At 48.2% G+C, this 15,192-nt stretch overlaps 1 protein-coding gene across 1 annotated transcript in view; it reads right to left on the bottom strand.

Moving 5' to 3' along the window:
- Positions 1–2,592: 2,592 nt before the first annotated feature.
- CIROZ (ciliated left-right organizer protein containing ZP-N domains) overlaps positions 2,593–15,192 on the bottom strand; it is a 31,038-nt gene continuing 18,438 nt past the window's right edge. The window contains exons 8-11 of the mRNA XM_088464217.1: positions 11,283–11,367; positions 10,226–10,422; positions 7,591–7,717; positions 2,593–4,095 (exon numbers count right to left, since the gene is read on the bottom strand). Coding sequence (XP_088320343.1) covers positions 2,873–4,095; positions 7,591–7,717; positions 10,226–10,422; positions 11,283–11,367 — 1,632 coding nt within the window. The 3' untranslated portion in view covers positions 2,593–2,872. The remainder of the gene's footprint in view (positions 4,096–7,590; positions 7,718–10,225; positions 10,423–11,282; positions 11,368–15,192) is intronic.

Here is a 15,192-nt window from a genome sequence, read left to right as displayed (position 1 = left end):
ATTGTATGTGCCCTCTACTATGACATTGGGCATTGGCCTTGGCAGACGACGCTTATGGCATGTTATCGTCTATGTCATGACTAGTGGCAGCAGCTTCAGCACTAGGAGGAAGTGGTTTTTGATCTTTCGCTATTTTATTTTTATCGGAGAAAGTTTGGTCCTCCATTTATGTTATATTGACATATACGTGCGGCTAAGGCGCACACAAACACAGAAAATTTTTTTTTATTTTTGTTGGAGACTAGTGCACTTTTTGGGTTACACCACCCTTTAAGAAATGAGCCAGCCGGCCCTTTACTTATGGGACACAGGCGCACGCTTGGCGCTGCTCCTTTGTTGATGCACGTGCAGCCACAGTGTACACAATTCACAAACACAGAAAATATTTTTTTATTTTGTTTGGAGTGTACTTTGGGGGTTACAGCACCCTTTAGCGGTCAATCCAGCCGGCCCTTTATTTATGGGACACAGGCGCACGCTTGGCACTACTTTGTTGATGCACGTGCGGCTACTGCGCACACAATTCACAAACACAGAAAAAATATTTTTTTTTTTGCACTTGGGGGGAGCACCCCTGATGGACAGAGCACCCCCTGGACAACACTACAGCACCCCTTTAGGACTGGGACACTGCACAGGACTTTGGAGTGGACACAGCCCCTATGGACAACTGACTGCACAACACAGTCCAGCCAGCCCCTATGGACTTTGAAGGAGTGGACACAGCCCCTATGGACAACAGCAGCACAGCACAGCACAACACTACACTGCACTACACTACACTACACAGCCCAGCCAGCCCTAACTCCCACCCTCCCTCTTCACTGTCGGCAGCCGAGTGAGAAAATGGCGCCGACACGGGTACCTTATATAGGATCCAAAACCCGCGAGACCCGCAAGGCGGGATGATGACGTTTTGCCTCGATTTCAGATCCGAGTCAGGCGGGAAAAGTCGAGCCTGACTCGGATCGGCCTCGGATCGGGGGGGCTTAGGGGTGTTCGGATTTCAGAAATCTGAACCCGCTCACCCCTATAATATACCTTACTATAATGTTATATAATGTACTATAGCTATAATGTAATGCAGCGTACTATAATATACCTTACTATAATGTTATATAATGTAGTATAGCTATAATGTAATGCAGCGTACTATAATATACCTTACTATAATGTTATATAATGTACTATAGCTATAATGTAATGCAGCGTACTATAATATACCTTACTATAATGTTATATAATGTACTATAATATAATATACCAGCCGCGGTCAGGATCGGGGCAGCTTAGTGTGAGAATGTGGGGCTGTATTGGGTTCATCGTACTAACAAATATTTACAGATCAGCAGAAACACAGAACATTAATAGGTAAATATCTCAGAAACCCTCAGATCCCCATAGAGATACATTGTTTAGCTTTAGGCAACTGGTTGATATCAATTATGTAAAAACATTCAAACCAAGAGAAAACCCCCCATAATGCAGGTGTCTCAGGGAGGTAACAAACCCCCCAGCCGCGCAGATGATTGCACCCAGGCTTTAAATTGTCTGATAATTTATTTCTTTATTCCACTTGTCTCTGAAATGCAGCTTTTATCCCACAGAACTTCCTCTGAGCCTGCGCTGCCCCCTGCTGGTCACCCAGCAGAAACTCATCCTATGCTCGTATATAAAAGTTCACCTACTTTCCCCATAGACATTATTCCCATAGAGGTCACAAAAACATCAATTCTGTCATTTTTTTAGTACAGTTCACAAAGTGACAACAATTTTCTGATCAGTTTCTATCTTTTTTACACTGTGTTCAAAGATGTCCCCAATAAATACAGAAAATGACTCTATCATGCTATGGACAGATTTTCATCAAAGCTTGGAGAGAGATAAAGTTCTAACCAATCAGCTTCTGTCACTTTACAGGCTGCGGGTTGAGAGGTACTAAGCCTTGGAGAGAGATAATGGCCCTCATTCAGAGCCGGACGCTCTGAGCAGAGCGCTCGCTCTGAATGAGGGCCAGCCTCCATAAAAATGGAGCGTCCTCCTGGATGCTCGTATAGCTGTGGGTCACCACCCACAGCCTATACGAGCGTGCAGTTTGATGGCCGCGATGGTCTTGACCATCGCGACCATCGCCAGTGCGACCATAAGCCTGTGGTCGGGGTTTTCGACCACAAGCCCTGGAGTGATTTTGGCTCTATCAGAGCCAAAATCACTCCCACTGACATCACTAGTGATGTCAGTGGGCCGGCTTCTGACGGTAGGCGTTCCCTTGGGAACGCCTCAGTCTGGGAGGCACGTCCCCGGCACGCCCACCAAAGGGGGCGTGCTGTCAATCAACATCGACAGCACGCCCCCTTTGATCAGACGCAACGAGCGAAGGAAAGTCCTTCGCTCGTCGCGTCTGGCGCATGCGCAAACGGAGCTCCCTCCGTCGTGCACATGCGGAGTGCACACCATCGACCCACTTGCGAGCGGACAGCCGCTTGCGACTGGGTCTGAATGAGGCCCAATGTACCAATCAATCAGCTCCTGTCATGTTACAGGTTGTGTTTGAAAAATGACAGGAGCCGATTGGTTGGTACTCTATCTCTCACAGCTTTAATAAATCTCCCTCAAAGTACCAACCAATCAGCTGTTATCTGTTATGTTACAGGCTGTGTTTTGAAAAATGACAGAAGCTGGAAGCTGATTGGTTGGTATTTTATCTCTCTCCGAGCTTTGATAAACCTCCCCCTATGTACCCTACAAACTGACACACAACCATTGACGTAGCGCCTGGTGGATTTGCAGGCCGCATTCTCAGGAGATAGGATCACCGTACAAAATGGCCGCCTCAGCTTTGTGAGAATCTTGCGAGTGACTTTCTATTATGTCACGTTGACAGTAATAGTTGCTCAGCAGAGCCTATAATCTCCAATTCCCTGGCCGTATGGTTTAATGTCTTCTCTGGAAGGCTGCTCGATGGTGTCCAATCGCTGGATTCCAAATAATTGCTTGGTAGGAGGGACTTGTCATCCAGAGGAGCTGTAGGTTGGTCCCCCTTAGTTCCTGACATGTAACGCAGATCTCCAGCCTGTTTCTTGTCATGGTTTCCCATTGGGATACGCGTGGCATCGCTTGGTCTCTCACTTCCTATTCTATCTGCAAACTTTATTTCTTTTCTTCCCCTGTAAACTGGCGATAACAGTCCATCTCTGGTGGTCTCCTCCAGGAGTTCAGACAGCGTTTCACCTCTAAGGCTCTCCCATGGGGTAGCATCATCCTTCGGCCGCTGTGGAGACGTGGACTTTCCATTGCCAGAAACGGGCTGGGAATTCCATGGCAGCTGGTGACCAGACTTACTAGTGTTCTTCTGCTTAGCTTCAGGTGAATAAATAACAGGACTAACTCTGTCAGGACCTCCAGGTTGTGTGACTTTTGTGAGTGGTGAATACATATTTTGTCTTGTGTTTTTTTCTGTAATATTTTTATCAAATGTCATATTTTGTCCTCCAACTGGAGAAGACCAATCTACCAATTTTGGTAACATGTTGGAGAATGTGAATCTTGGTTTGTTCTCATTATAAATACCTGACTGAAGACCCTGATTACTTGGGATGTTACGTTGTTCCTGGGGAAGGGGTATCTTGTTGGGTGGTCCGGTCACTGCAGTAGACCACATTGGTAGCTTGTTGGGGACAGTAGAGTAACCAGTGAAGCTTTCTGGTGTAACACGTCCTATGGCCAATGGCTGCTCTGTCCTATCCTGATGGAAGTGTTGAGTTGCGGAGTCATCTCCTGACCCGCTGATGCCAATATCAAATTGTCCCCCCAACTGTTTCTCACCAGGTTCTGTGGGTACAGCTAACTGTCCTGTGCTCTCCTGTAATCCACCCTTCAGCCCAGGAGAGGTTACTGGATATTTTCCATCTTGAGCTCCTTGGGTGTCAGGAGAAGCCGGGATGGAAGCTGTAGTCCGCCCTGTGTGCGCTGTAGTTGCCAGCGATGCCATCTCTTGCTCTGTCGCTTTGCCATGTGCTGTCACATCTGCAGACAATTCCCCCTGTGCGTTGGCTGTGGGACGCGGTCTTGGCTGGGTAACGCCTGGAGGTAATGCTGTAACAATACAATGTATGCATCACTGTCTGACAAGGCAAGTACAGCTGCTGCGGGCAGTGATATATATATATATATATATATATATTACCGCCTGGATATTACTAAGATAACACACTTACATAAAATAACAGAACTAAGAGGCTGATTTATCAAAAGGTGAAAAGGACTTTTTCTGGCTACAGAAAAAAGGACCTAATTCAGAGGCGCTCGCAAAATGCGAGCGCTCACTCTGAATGAGGGCGGCCGTATCTACTTTCTGACCTGGCCACTCGCTAGGCTTTAGCGAGCGGCCAGGTCGATGGTCGCGATGGTGAAGACCGTCGTGACCATCGGGGCTTGCGATAAGACCTTTGTGATAGGGTCTCATCTGCCACAAGCCCCAGTGAGCTTTTGGCTCTATTAGAGCTGGAAGCTCCCCACTGACCTCACGAGTGACGGCAGTGGGGCCGCCCCCAAACGGCACGCGTTCCGTCGGGAACGCCTCCATTTGGCAAGCCACCCTTCCGCCCCACCTACAAAACGGGGTGAGCTGACGATCATCATCGACAGCCGCCCCTTTTATAGTAAGCCCTGGAGCGAGAGAATTTTTCTCTCGCTGGGGCTTGCGCACACGCAGTGCGGCTGCTGCACGCAGGGCCTCTACATTGACCCGCTTGCAAGCGCATCGGCACTTGCGAGCGGGTCTAAATGAGACCCAAAGTGTGATAACTGTGCTAGATACTCAAAGAGAAAAGAGAAAAGGGGAAATCGCTCAGAGGTTATAAATGAGTATACAAGAATAAATCTATATAAGATACAATTTATTATGCTATGGCTGTTAGTCACAATAATTAATAAAGTGCTAGTTACAATGGGAGTAAGATACATCAGTAAATCTGTATAACAGCTAGTAAGGTACGTCAGTATATCTGTATAACAGCTAGTAAGGTACGTCAGTATATCTGTATAACAGCTAGTAAGGTACGTCAGTATATCTGTATAACAGCTAGTAAGGATGTCAGGAGAGAGAGCTGCGGAGATCCGCGAACTTGAGAGGAAAAGTAGCTTCTTTTTTCTGCTCCGTAGGGTGCCAGGTTCCGGTTGGCGTGGAGAAAGTGTCGATTTGCGGCGGGACCCTAGAATTAAGGTCCCCGCTGCTGTCGGTTGGTGTGGGGTGACGTGCTGTAGTGTTTGGCTCCGGCAAAATCACCGCATATCAGCGAGATAAATCAGAAGCTACTTTTCCTCTCAAGTTCTCGGATCTCCGCAGCGCTCTCTCCTGACACCGGTGAGATTCATGTCATTTATTCCTATAAAGGTTACAGAGCGCTAACATTGAGGGGCCTATGTATCAAAGCTTGATGTGAGATATGTGTATATATATATATATATATATATATATATATATATATATATACATATCACCTCCCAATCCGCTTCTAACTTACATTTTGCAGGCTGTGTTTAAAAAATGATAGAAGCTGATTGGTTGGTGATATATATCTCACAATTTTATCTCACATCAAGCGTTGATACATAGGCCCCTTAGAACGGGGAATACTGATCCCACTGCCCTAATAAGACACCCTGAGAACGCTTTGGAAATAAAGCAGGATTTCCCAGGACTTGATACATGAATGTCATACAGTGACTCTAATCTCAAGCTGTGAATACTGTATGTGATCTTTTATGTTTGCAACAAATGTATCTGTATACAGTATATATAATTATTGTTTCCATTCCACTTTGCTAAATTGCTATAATACGATGTAGTAAACGACTACTAGCAAATAACATAAAAGGTTAAACACGTGACACCCTTACTAGCTGTTAAACAGATATACTGACGTACCTTACTAGCTGTTATACAGATATACTGATGTATCTTACTAGCTGTTATACAGATATACTGACGTACCTTACTAGCTGTTATACAGATATACTGACGTATCTTACTAGCTGTTATACAGATATACTGACGTACCTTACTAGCTGTTATACAGATATACTGACGCCCCTTACTAGCTGTTATACAGATATACTGACGTATCTTACTAGCTGTTATACAGATATACTGACGTACCTTACTAGCTGTTATACAGATATACTGATGTATCTTACTAGCTGTTATACAGATATACTGACGTATCTTACTAGCTGTTATACAGATATACTGACGTACCTTACTAGCTGTTATACAGATATACTGATGTATCTTACTAGCTGTTATACAGATATACTGACGTACCTTACTAGCTGTTATACAGATATACTGATGTATCTTACTAGCTGTTATACAGATATACTGACGTACCTTACTAGCTGTTATACAGATATACTGACGTATCTTACTAGCTGTTATACAGATATACTGACGTACCTTACTAGCTGTTATACAGATATACTGATGTATCTTACTAGCTGTTATACAGATATACTGACGTACCTTACTAGCTGTTATACAGATATACTGACATATCTTACTAGCTGTTATACAGATATACTGATGTATCTTACTAGCTGTTATACAGATATACTGACGTACCTTACTAGCTGTTATACAGATATACTGACGTATCTTACTAGCTGTTATACAGATATACTGACGTACCTTACTAGCTGTTATACAGATATACTGATGTATCTTACTAGCTGTTATACAGATATACTGATGTATCTTACTAGCTGTTATACAGATATACTGACGTATCTTACTAGCTGTTATACAGATATACTGATGTATCTTACTAGCTGTTATACAGATATACTGACGTATCTTACTAGCTGTTATACAGATATACTGACGTATCTTACTAGCTGTTATACAGATATACTGATGTATCTTACTAGCTGTTATACAGATATACTGATGTATATTACTCCCATTGTAACTAGCACTTTTTTTATTATTGTGACTCTTGGCCATAGCGTAATAAATTGTGTCTTATCTTTGCCATAGATTTATTCTAGTATACTCATTTATACCCTCTGAGCGCTTCCCCCTTTTTCTCTTTAAGTTCTTATATACAGAGCCCCCATCACTCTAAAAGGGAAGCTGCTGCCAGGTATAGCTGCAATCATTAACAGCGCCCAAAGTGTACTCTATTGTGCCCACTACTTCTACTGATAACTCTATTGTGCCCACTACTTCTACTGATAACTCTATTGTGCCTACTACTTCTACTGATAACTCTATTGTGCCCACTACTTCTACTGGTAACTGCTGGACTCTGCTGGTGACGCCTGTTTAACTATTTGCTTATTATAGTGGTGATGATAGATGGAAATCATTAAAATAAATAAATACTTAAATAATAAAGCATTAACATATAAGATTTCATTTAAAAAAAAATCTATTTTTAAACATTTTGGAGAACTCAAATCTTACATCTGTGATTAGCTGGGTGACATAGACATATGTACATAGACATTGTATAGTTACTTGTATAGAGAGAGTACTGTACATCCCTCTAACGATGTGCCCATCACCTGTATCCCTTATGTCTATCTCACCTGTACATTCGTAATAGTTTTCCAGGGTCCAGTTCATTGGATGAGCTACTTCTGAGAACTCCAGCATCAGATCAATGCTGTAGAAGACTTGAATGCCACGGTCATTATTTCCCTCAGTATTACAGTCCTTCAACATAAAAGAAAATGCAACAATTCTTCCAGCAGAATGACTCTCTCATACGTTCTTCTACAGCAATGTTTCATTGTATCTATTGCTTTCTCCAGTCACCCAGCATACAGCCTAGTCTCTGTCCATGATGAGAGGTGGTGGTGGGGGGAGAGGTTGGGAGAGGTGGGGATAGGGGTGGGAGAGGTGGGATAGGGGCGGGAAAGGTGGGAAAATGGGAGTGGTGGGGATAGATGTGGGAAAGGTGGGAATAGGGGTGGGAAAGGTGGGGATAGGGGTGGGAGAGGCGGGAAAGGTGGGAATAGGGGTGGGAGAGGTGGAGATAGAGGTGGGAAAGGTGGGGATAGGGGTGGAAAAGGTGGAGATAGAGGTGGGAAAGGTGGGGATAGGGGTGGAAAAGGTGGGGATAGGGGTGCGAGAGGTGGAGATAGAGGTGGGAAAGGTGGGGATAGGGGTGGGAAAGGTGGGGATAGGGTTGGGAGAGTTGGGAAAGGTGGGGAGAGGTGGGAAAGGTGGGGATAGGGGTGGAAAAGGTGGGGATAGGGGTGCAAGAGGTGGGAAAGGTGGGGATAGGGGTACGAGAGGTGGGAAAGGTGGGAATAGGGGTGGGAGAGGTGGGAAAGGTGGGGATAGGGGTGGGAAAGGTGGGGATAGGGTTGGGAGAGTTGGGAAAGGTGGGGAGAGGTGGGAAAGGTGGGGATAGGGGTGCGAGAGGTGGGAAAGGTGGGGATAGGGGTGGGAGAGGTGGGAAAGGTGGGGACAGGGGTGGGAGAGGTGGGGACAGGGGTGGGAAAGGTGGGGATAGGGGTGGGAGAGGCGGGAAAGGTGGGGATAGGGGTACGAGAGGTGGGAACGGTGAGGATAGGGGTGGGAGAGGTGGGGATAGGGGTGGGAACGGTGGGGATAGGGGTGGGAGAGGTGGGGATAGGGGTGGGAGAGGTGGAGATAGAGGTGGGAAAGGTTGGGATAGGGGTGGGAAAGGTGGGGATAGGGGTGCGAGAGGTGGGGATAGGGGTGCGAGAGGTGGGAAAGGTGGGGATAGGGGTGCGAGAGGTGGGAAAGGTGGGGATAGGGGTGGGAAAGGTGGGAATAGGGGTACGAGAGGTGGGAAAGGTGGGGATAGGGGTGCGAGAGGTGGGAAAGGGTTGCGAGAGGTGGGAAAGGTGGGGACAGGGGTGGGAAAGGTGGGGATAGGGGTGGGAGAGGTGGGGATAGGGGTGGAAAAGGTGGGGATAGGGGTGGGAGAGGTGGGAAAGGTGGGGACAGGGGTGGGAGAGGTTTAGATAGAGGTGGGAAAGGTTGGGATAGGGGTGGGAAAGGTGGGATAGGGGTGGGGATAGGGGTGGGAAAGGTGGGGATAGAGGTGGGATAGGGGTGGGAGAGGTGGGATAGGGGTGGGAGAGGTGGGGATAGGGGTGGGAAAGGTGGGGACAGGGGTGGGAAAGGTGGGGATAGGGGTGGGAGAGGTGGGGAAAGGTGGGGACAGGGGTGGGAGAGGTGGGGATAGGGGTGGGAAAGGTGGGGATAGGGGTGGGAGAGGTGGGGATAGGGGTGGGAGAGGTGGGGATAGGGGTGGGAGAGGTGGGTAAGGTGGGGATAGGGGTGGAAAAGGTGGGGATAGGGGTGGGAGAGGTGGGAAAGGTGGGGATAGGGGTGGGAGAGGTGGGAAAGGTGGGGATAGGGGTGCGAGAGGTGGGAAAGGTGGGGACAGGGGTGGGAGAGGTGGGAAAGGTGGGGACAGGGGTGGGAGAGGTTTAGATAGAGGTGGGAAAGGTTGGGATAGGGGTGGGAAAGGTGGGGATAGGGTTGGGAGAGTTGGGAAAGGTGGGGAGAGGTGGGAAAGGTGGGGATAGGGGTGGAAAAGGTGGGGATAGGGGTGCGAGAGGTGGGAAAGGTGGGGATAGGGGTGGGAGAGGTGGGAAAGGTGGGGACAGGGGTGGGAGAGGTGGGGACAGGGGTGGGAAAGGTGGGGACGGGTGGGAGAGGTTTAGATAGAGGTGGGAAAGGTTGGGATAGGGGTGGGAAAGGTGGGATAGGGGTGGGGATAGGGGTGGGAAAGGTGGGGATAGAGGTGGGAGAGGTGGGGATAGAGGTGGGATAGGGGTGGGAGAGGTGGGGATAGTGGTGGGAAAGGTGGGGATAGTGGTGGGAAAGGTGGGGATATAAAGGTGGGGAAACTTCCTGATATTGTATTTTCTAGAAATGAGCAATAAAAAGATCTTTAATGCGCTGCCGTCACACTAATGACAGCAAAATCCTGATCGCTTCCTGGAAATTCCCCGGCGTGGCTTACTCCATGTGTATTCAACATGTAGCGCTCCAGCTGCTGTGGAACTACACATCCCAGCATGCGCTGCCAGAGTTTTAGCATGCCTAATTGCAATGCATGCTGGGATGTGTAGTTCCGCAGCAGCTGGAGCTCCGCATGTTGAATACCCCTGGTGTAATCCATAGAAGAACGACAGTAGATGGTGGGGGAGAGGGTTCTGGGACCTGGGGGTTACTCACCTGTCTTTGCAGAACGTCACCAGCAGGGACGGTAATCATGAGAAAGTGCCTGTTCTCAGTCACAGTGACCGTAACCGACGGCCTGGACGCTATGTTCCTCAGTGTCAGAGTTTCGGTGACATAGGAGCCTCTCTTTACTAAGCCCATGCGCTGCTTGGGGATGTGGAGTGTGACCTCGTCTCCTGGGTGCTGGGACACTGGGGAAAGAAAGCGACATCACTACAACCCAAAATCCCCTACATTGTCCTTAGTATAACATGATATAGAGGAATGGGATTGAAATACCGGCGGAAGGTGGTGCCTAACCCTAAGTCCCCCCGCAGGTGCCTAAATCAAACCCCCCTTCCCGCACCCTAAACCTCACCCTCCCGGGGGGTGCCTAACCCTAAACTCCCCCAGGTGGTGCCTAACGCTAACCCCCTCTGCCCCCCTAACCCTGCCCTGGAGGGTCCCTAACCCTAAGTCCCCCCAGGATATGCTTAAACCTAACCCACCCCCTCCCCCCGCCACGGCTAATACTTACCTGCCTCCGGTCTCTTGGGATCGGGATGCCGGCTGTCGGGATTCTGATGCTGGTATCCTGATTTGTGTAGAGATAGCAGCGTCGGCATTTTGCCCAGCGTCGGGATCCTGGCGCTGGTATATCGACCACCGGCATCTTGTCCGCCAGGTTTATAACTACATCCTGATATAGACAATGGAGGCACAACAGAGGCCACGTGTCCTCCAGTTTCTGGTAACTGCCCATTCTGTGTAGACCAGTTTGTGGGCAGCATCTCCTCACCCACATCTGTTTGCCGCTCCGTCTATCAGCAGATATAGGGCCTCATCTATCAATGAGTTTATCATACCCAACGACTGATAAAACTCGTGTGATAACGGTGCTCCAGCCAATCAGCTCCTGTCATCTGTTTGAAAAATGACAGTTGGGAGCTGATTGGCTGGAGCACCAATTACCATACACAGCGAGTTTTATCCCTCATTGTGTATGATCTCGTTTGTAAATGGGCCCCATAATATGAACACTGTGATCTGACGCTATTCCTCTGGCACTTACCCAGCGGGCAGGACGCTTCCAGTGAGTAGGCATAAAATCCACGCGCCATCCATAGGGGGAGAACATCCATCTGTCTGCCCAAGAACTGAAAGGAAAGTTTCCTCGTCAATAATCAGATATTGTGGATTTGCAGGACTAGGGTGATGAAAATCACAATAATCAGAATACTAAAACCCATTGATGGGCCCGTCACTCCGCGCTATTTGTAATAAAATGTATATTTCACTTTTAGTGCTGCTAAGTGTCCCCATCTCTGATAAGGTCCTGCCTCCTTTTCTTAGGACCTTAGAAGAGATGACTACACTTAGTGCACTAGTGCCAGTTTAGTGATGCTATGAAAACTGGTATAAACTGGCACTAGTGCACTATGAAAACACTGGTATAAACTGGCACTTGTGCACAATGGAAACACTGGTATAAACTGGCACTTGTGCACTATGAAAACACTGGTATAAACTGGCACTTGTGCACAATGGAAACACTGGTATAAACTGGCAGTAGTGCACCATGAAAACACTGGTATAAACTGGCACTAGTGCACTATGAAAACACTGGTATAAACTGGCACTAGTGCACTATGAAAACACTGGTATAAACTGGCACTTGTGCACAATGGAAACACTGGTATAAACTGGCACTTGTGCACAATGGAAACACTGGTATAAACTGGCAGTAGTGCACCATGAAAACACTGGTATAAACTGGCACTAGTGCACTATGCAAACACTGGTATAAACTGGCACTAGTGCACAATGGAAACACTGGTATAAATTGTACGGGGATGATGTTGATATACTGAGGGGGGCATTGGTGCTGCCTATCTCACTTACCAGGCAGACTCCTGACATTCGGCCATGGCTCTAGCTGTCTGAGAAATGTACCCAGTCCTGCTGTAATATATACTGTATGTAGTTTCCCTGCGGTGGCCGGGACCTCGCCTGTTATCACAGGGCACCTTTCCTATTGGAACCACAGCCACTATAGCGGCATATCGAATATTCTGTACTACAGAGTCACAACTAAAAGTGAAACCAGCACCCTGTGCAGGACTCTCCTCCCCCACTCGTTTCCCCTCCATAAGGGCATCATGCGGTAAGAGACTTATAACAGAACCTCCTTATTAAGTACCGTCTCTTGGACTACTGAGACATATTCTGGCTGTCAGCTGGATACAGTGTTGCCAATCAGTGGCGGGCTGGGCCAGGGGGCAGGGTACCATGTGCCCCCCGGGCCGCAGCGTCATGCGGGCCGCGGGCAGTCTGTGTCACTGTGACACAGACTGCACCGCGTGTGTAGCGCTGACCGGACGGAGTTCGGTCAGCGCTACACAAGTGACAAACACACAGCCGCCGGCTCCGGCAGCTGTGTGTTTGTTGTAAGCAGCAGCCAATATTAGCTGCTGCTGCGCCCACTGCAGGAGACGCTCCATCTTCCGGCTCCCGCAGTGGGCAAAGGGAGAGGCGTCATGACGTCATATGACGTCTCTCCCATAATGCCCGGGAAGGACAGACGGAGGAGCGGATGGCGACGGTGGGAGCGGGGATTCAGGTAAGTGGTTTTTTTTTACTACGTGTGTCTACAGGGGGGGAGGCTGGCACTACAAGGGGGGAACCACTACTGGAGGCACTGCAAGGGGGGGACTACTACTACTGGGGGCACTACAAAGGGGGAACCACTACTGGACTGGGGGCACTACAAGAGGGAGACCACTACTGGGGGCACTACAAGAGGGAGACCACTACTGGGGGTACTACAAGGGGGAGATCACTACTGGGGGCACTACAAGGGGGGGACCACTGCTGGGGATTATAACTGGGGGCACTACAAGGGGGGGACTACTATTACAAGGGGGGACTACTACTACTAGGGGCACTACATAGGGGGGGAGGGGACTACTACTAGGGGCACTACATAGGGGGGGAGGTGACTACTACTAGGGGCACTACATAGGGGGGACTACTACTGGGGGCACTACAAGGGGGGACTACTACTAGGGGCACTACATAGGGGGGGAGGTGACTACTACTAGGGGCACTACATAGGGGGGGAGGGGACTACTACTAGGGGCACTACATAGGGGGGACTACTACTGGGGGCACTACAAGGGGGGACTACTACTACTACTAGGGGCACTACAAGGGGAGGGGACAACTACTAGGGGCACTGCATAGGGGGGAGGGGACAACTACTAGGGGCACTGCATAGGGGGGAGGGGACAACTACTAGGGGCACTACATAGGGGGGAGGGGACAACTACTAGGGGCACTACATAGGGGGGAGGGGACTTCCACTGGGGGCACTGCATCGAGGGACCACTGCTGGGGGTTCTATAAAAAGGACAATACTGGGGGTATTGCATAGGGGGGAGACTACAACTGGGGCCACTATTTAAGGGGCACTGCATAAGGGTTACCACTATTGGGGGCACTGCATTGGGTGTGGACTGGTACTGGGGGCACTATATTAGGAGCACTGCATAGGAGGTACCACTAATGGGGCACTATATAAGGGGCTTACTACTGGGGGCACAAGGGGCACTGCACAGGGGGGACCACTACTGGGGGCACTGTATAAGGGGCACTGCATAGGGGGATCACTACTGGAGGCCTGCATAAGGGGATCCTCTCCTGGGGCACAGGGGGCACTGCATATGGGCACCACGACGGGGCTGTTCCTAATCTTTATATTTACTTTACATTAATCCCATATGGATCCTCCTCCTCCCTGACACACTAGGGGGGGGGGGCGCCGTAGCATGCATGTTCTTCGGGCACCCTGGCTACACGCTACCCCTCTGCCAGGGCCGCCTGCATGCATTTGCCCCCCAGGCTAAAAGTTGCCAGCCAGCCCCTGTTGCCAACACCTCTCTCTATGATACTGTGTCTGTAATAGTGTGACAGTTACTCAGTGCACAGATAATTACAACTGGAGCCATCAGTGAGGACATTTATGAATGGGATTTGTCCCTCAAGTGCACTGAGTACTTACATATTATATATGTATTACTACTGATGCAAGTTTAGATGCTGCTGATATATGTTTTAAATTGTCCCTTAATAAAAGGATACTTTTAACAGATTTATCAATCCTTCAGATTGAGGGCTCCATTATTTCCTTTATACATGATTGTTGCTGTGAGGATCAGAACCCACATTGTGAGCTGTCTCTTTTGATAGGAGGTCTTTGTGTTTAAGATCTAGCGCGCCTTCGCTTTCTGTGCCAGTCACATAAATGCTCTCTGTATTGTATGACAGTCACTAGGATGATCTCTGTTTTGTAAGCCTCTTACTAGGATGCTGTCTATATTGTAAGGTGATCACTAGCTTGTTCTATGTGCTTCATATAGGATCTGAATTCTATGGAGGTCCCAATGCTGCTCTCTATGTTGTATATAGGTCACTAGGATGCGGTGTAAATTGTATGATTGAAAGTAGGATGCTCTCTATATTGTATGGTGGTCACTAAGATGCTCTCTGTATTATATGGCTGCCACTAGGGTGATCTCTATATTGTATGACACAATTAGGATGCTCTCTGTATTGTATGGTATCACAATAATTCTATCCCCTCCCTTTTAGAGAAAGCTCTTACGAGCAGGGCCCTCTACCCTCTTGTGCTTCTCTCTACTTTAGTTTCATCTACTTCTTACCCCCACTACGGCACCTAACACTTGGTTACTTATGCTCTGTTGTTTATCTGGGTGTTATGGTCGCTAATGTAGCAATATATATTATCCATGTCCTGGTCCTGTATTGTATTGTTCTGTAAGTCGCTTGTCTACAACTTGTTTATGTACTTTGTAAGGCGCTGCGGAACATTTGTAGCGCCATATAAATAAATGATAATAATAATAATCTGTATTGTATATTGGTCACTTGGATGCTCTCTGTATTGTAAATCAATAGGATGC

The sequence above is a fragment of the Taudactylus pleione genome, unplaced genomic scaffold, assembly GCF_031769625.1.
Source record: "Taudactylus pleione unplaced genomic scaffold, aTauple2 ptg001613l, whole genome shotgun sequence".
Taxonomy (NCBI): Eukaryota; Metazoa; Chordata; class Amphibia; order Anura; family Myobatrachidae; genus Taudactylus; species Taudactylus pleione.
Note: the sequence above shows the minus strand (reverse complement) of the source record. Positions and strands in the feature narration are given on the sequence as shown.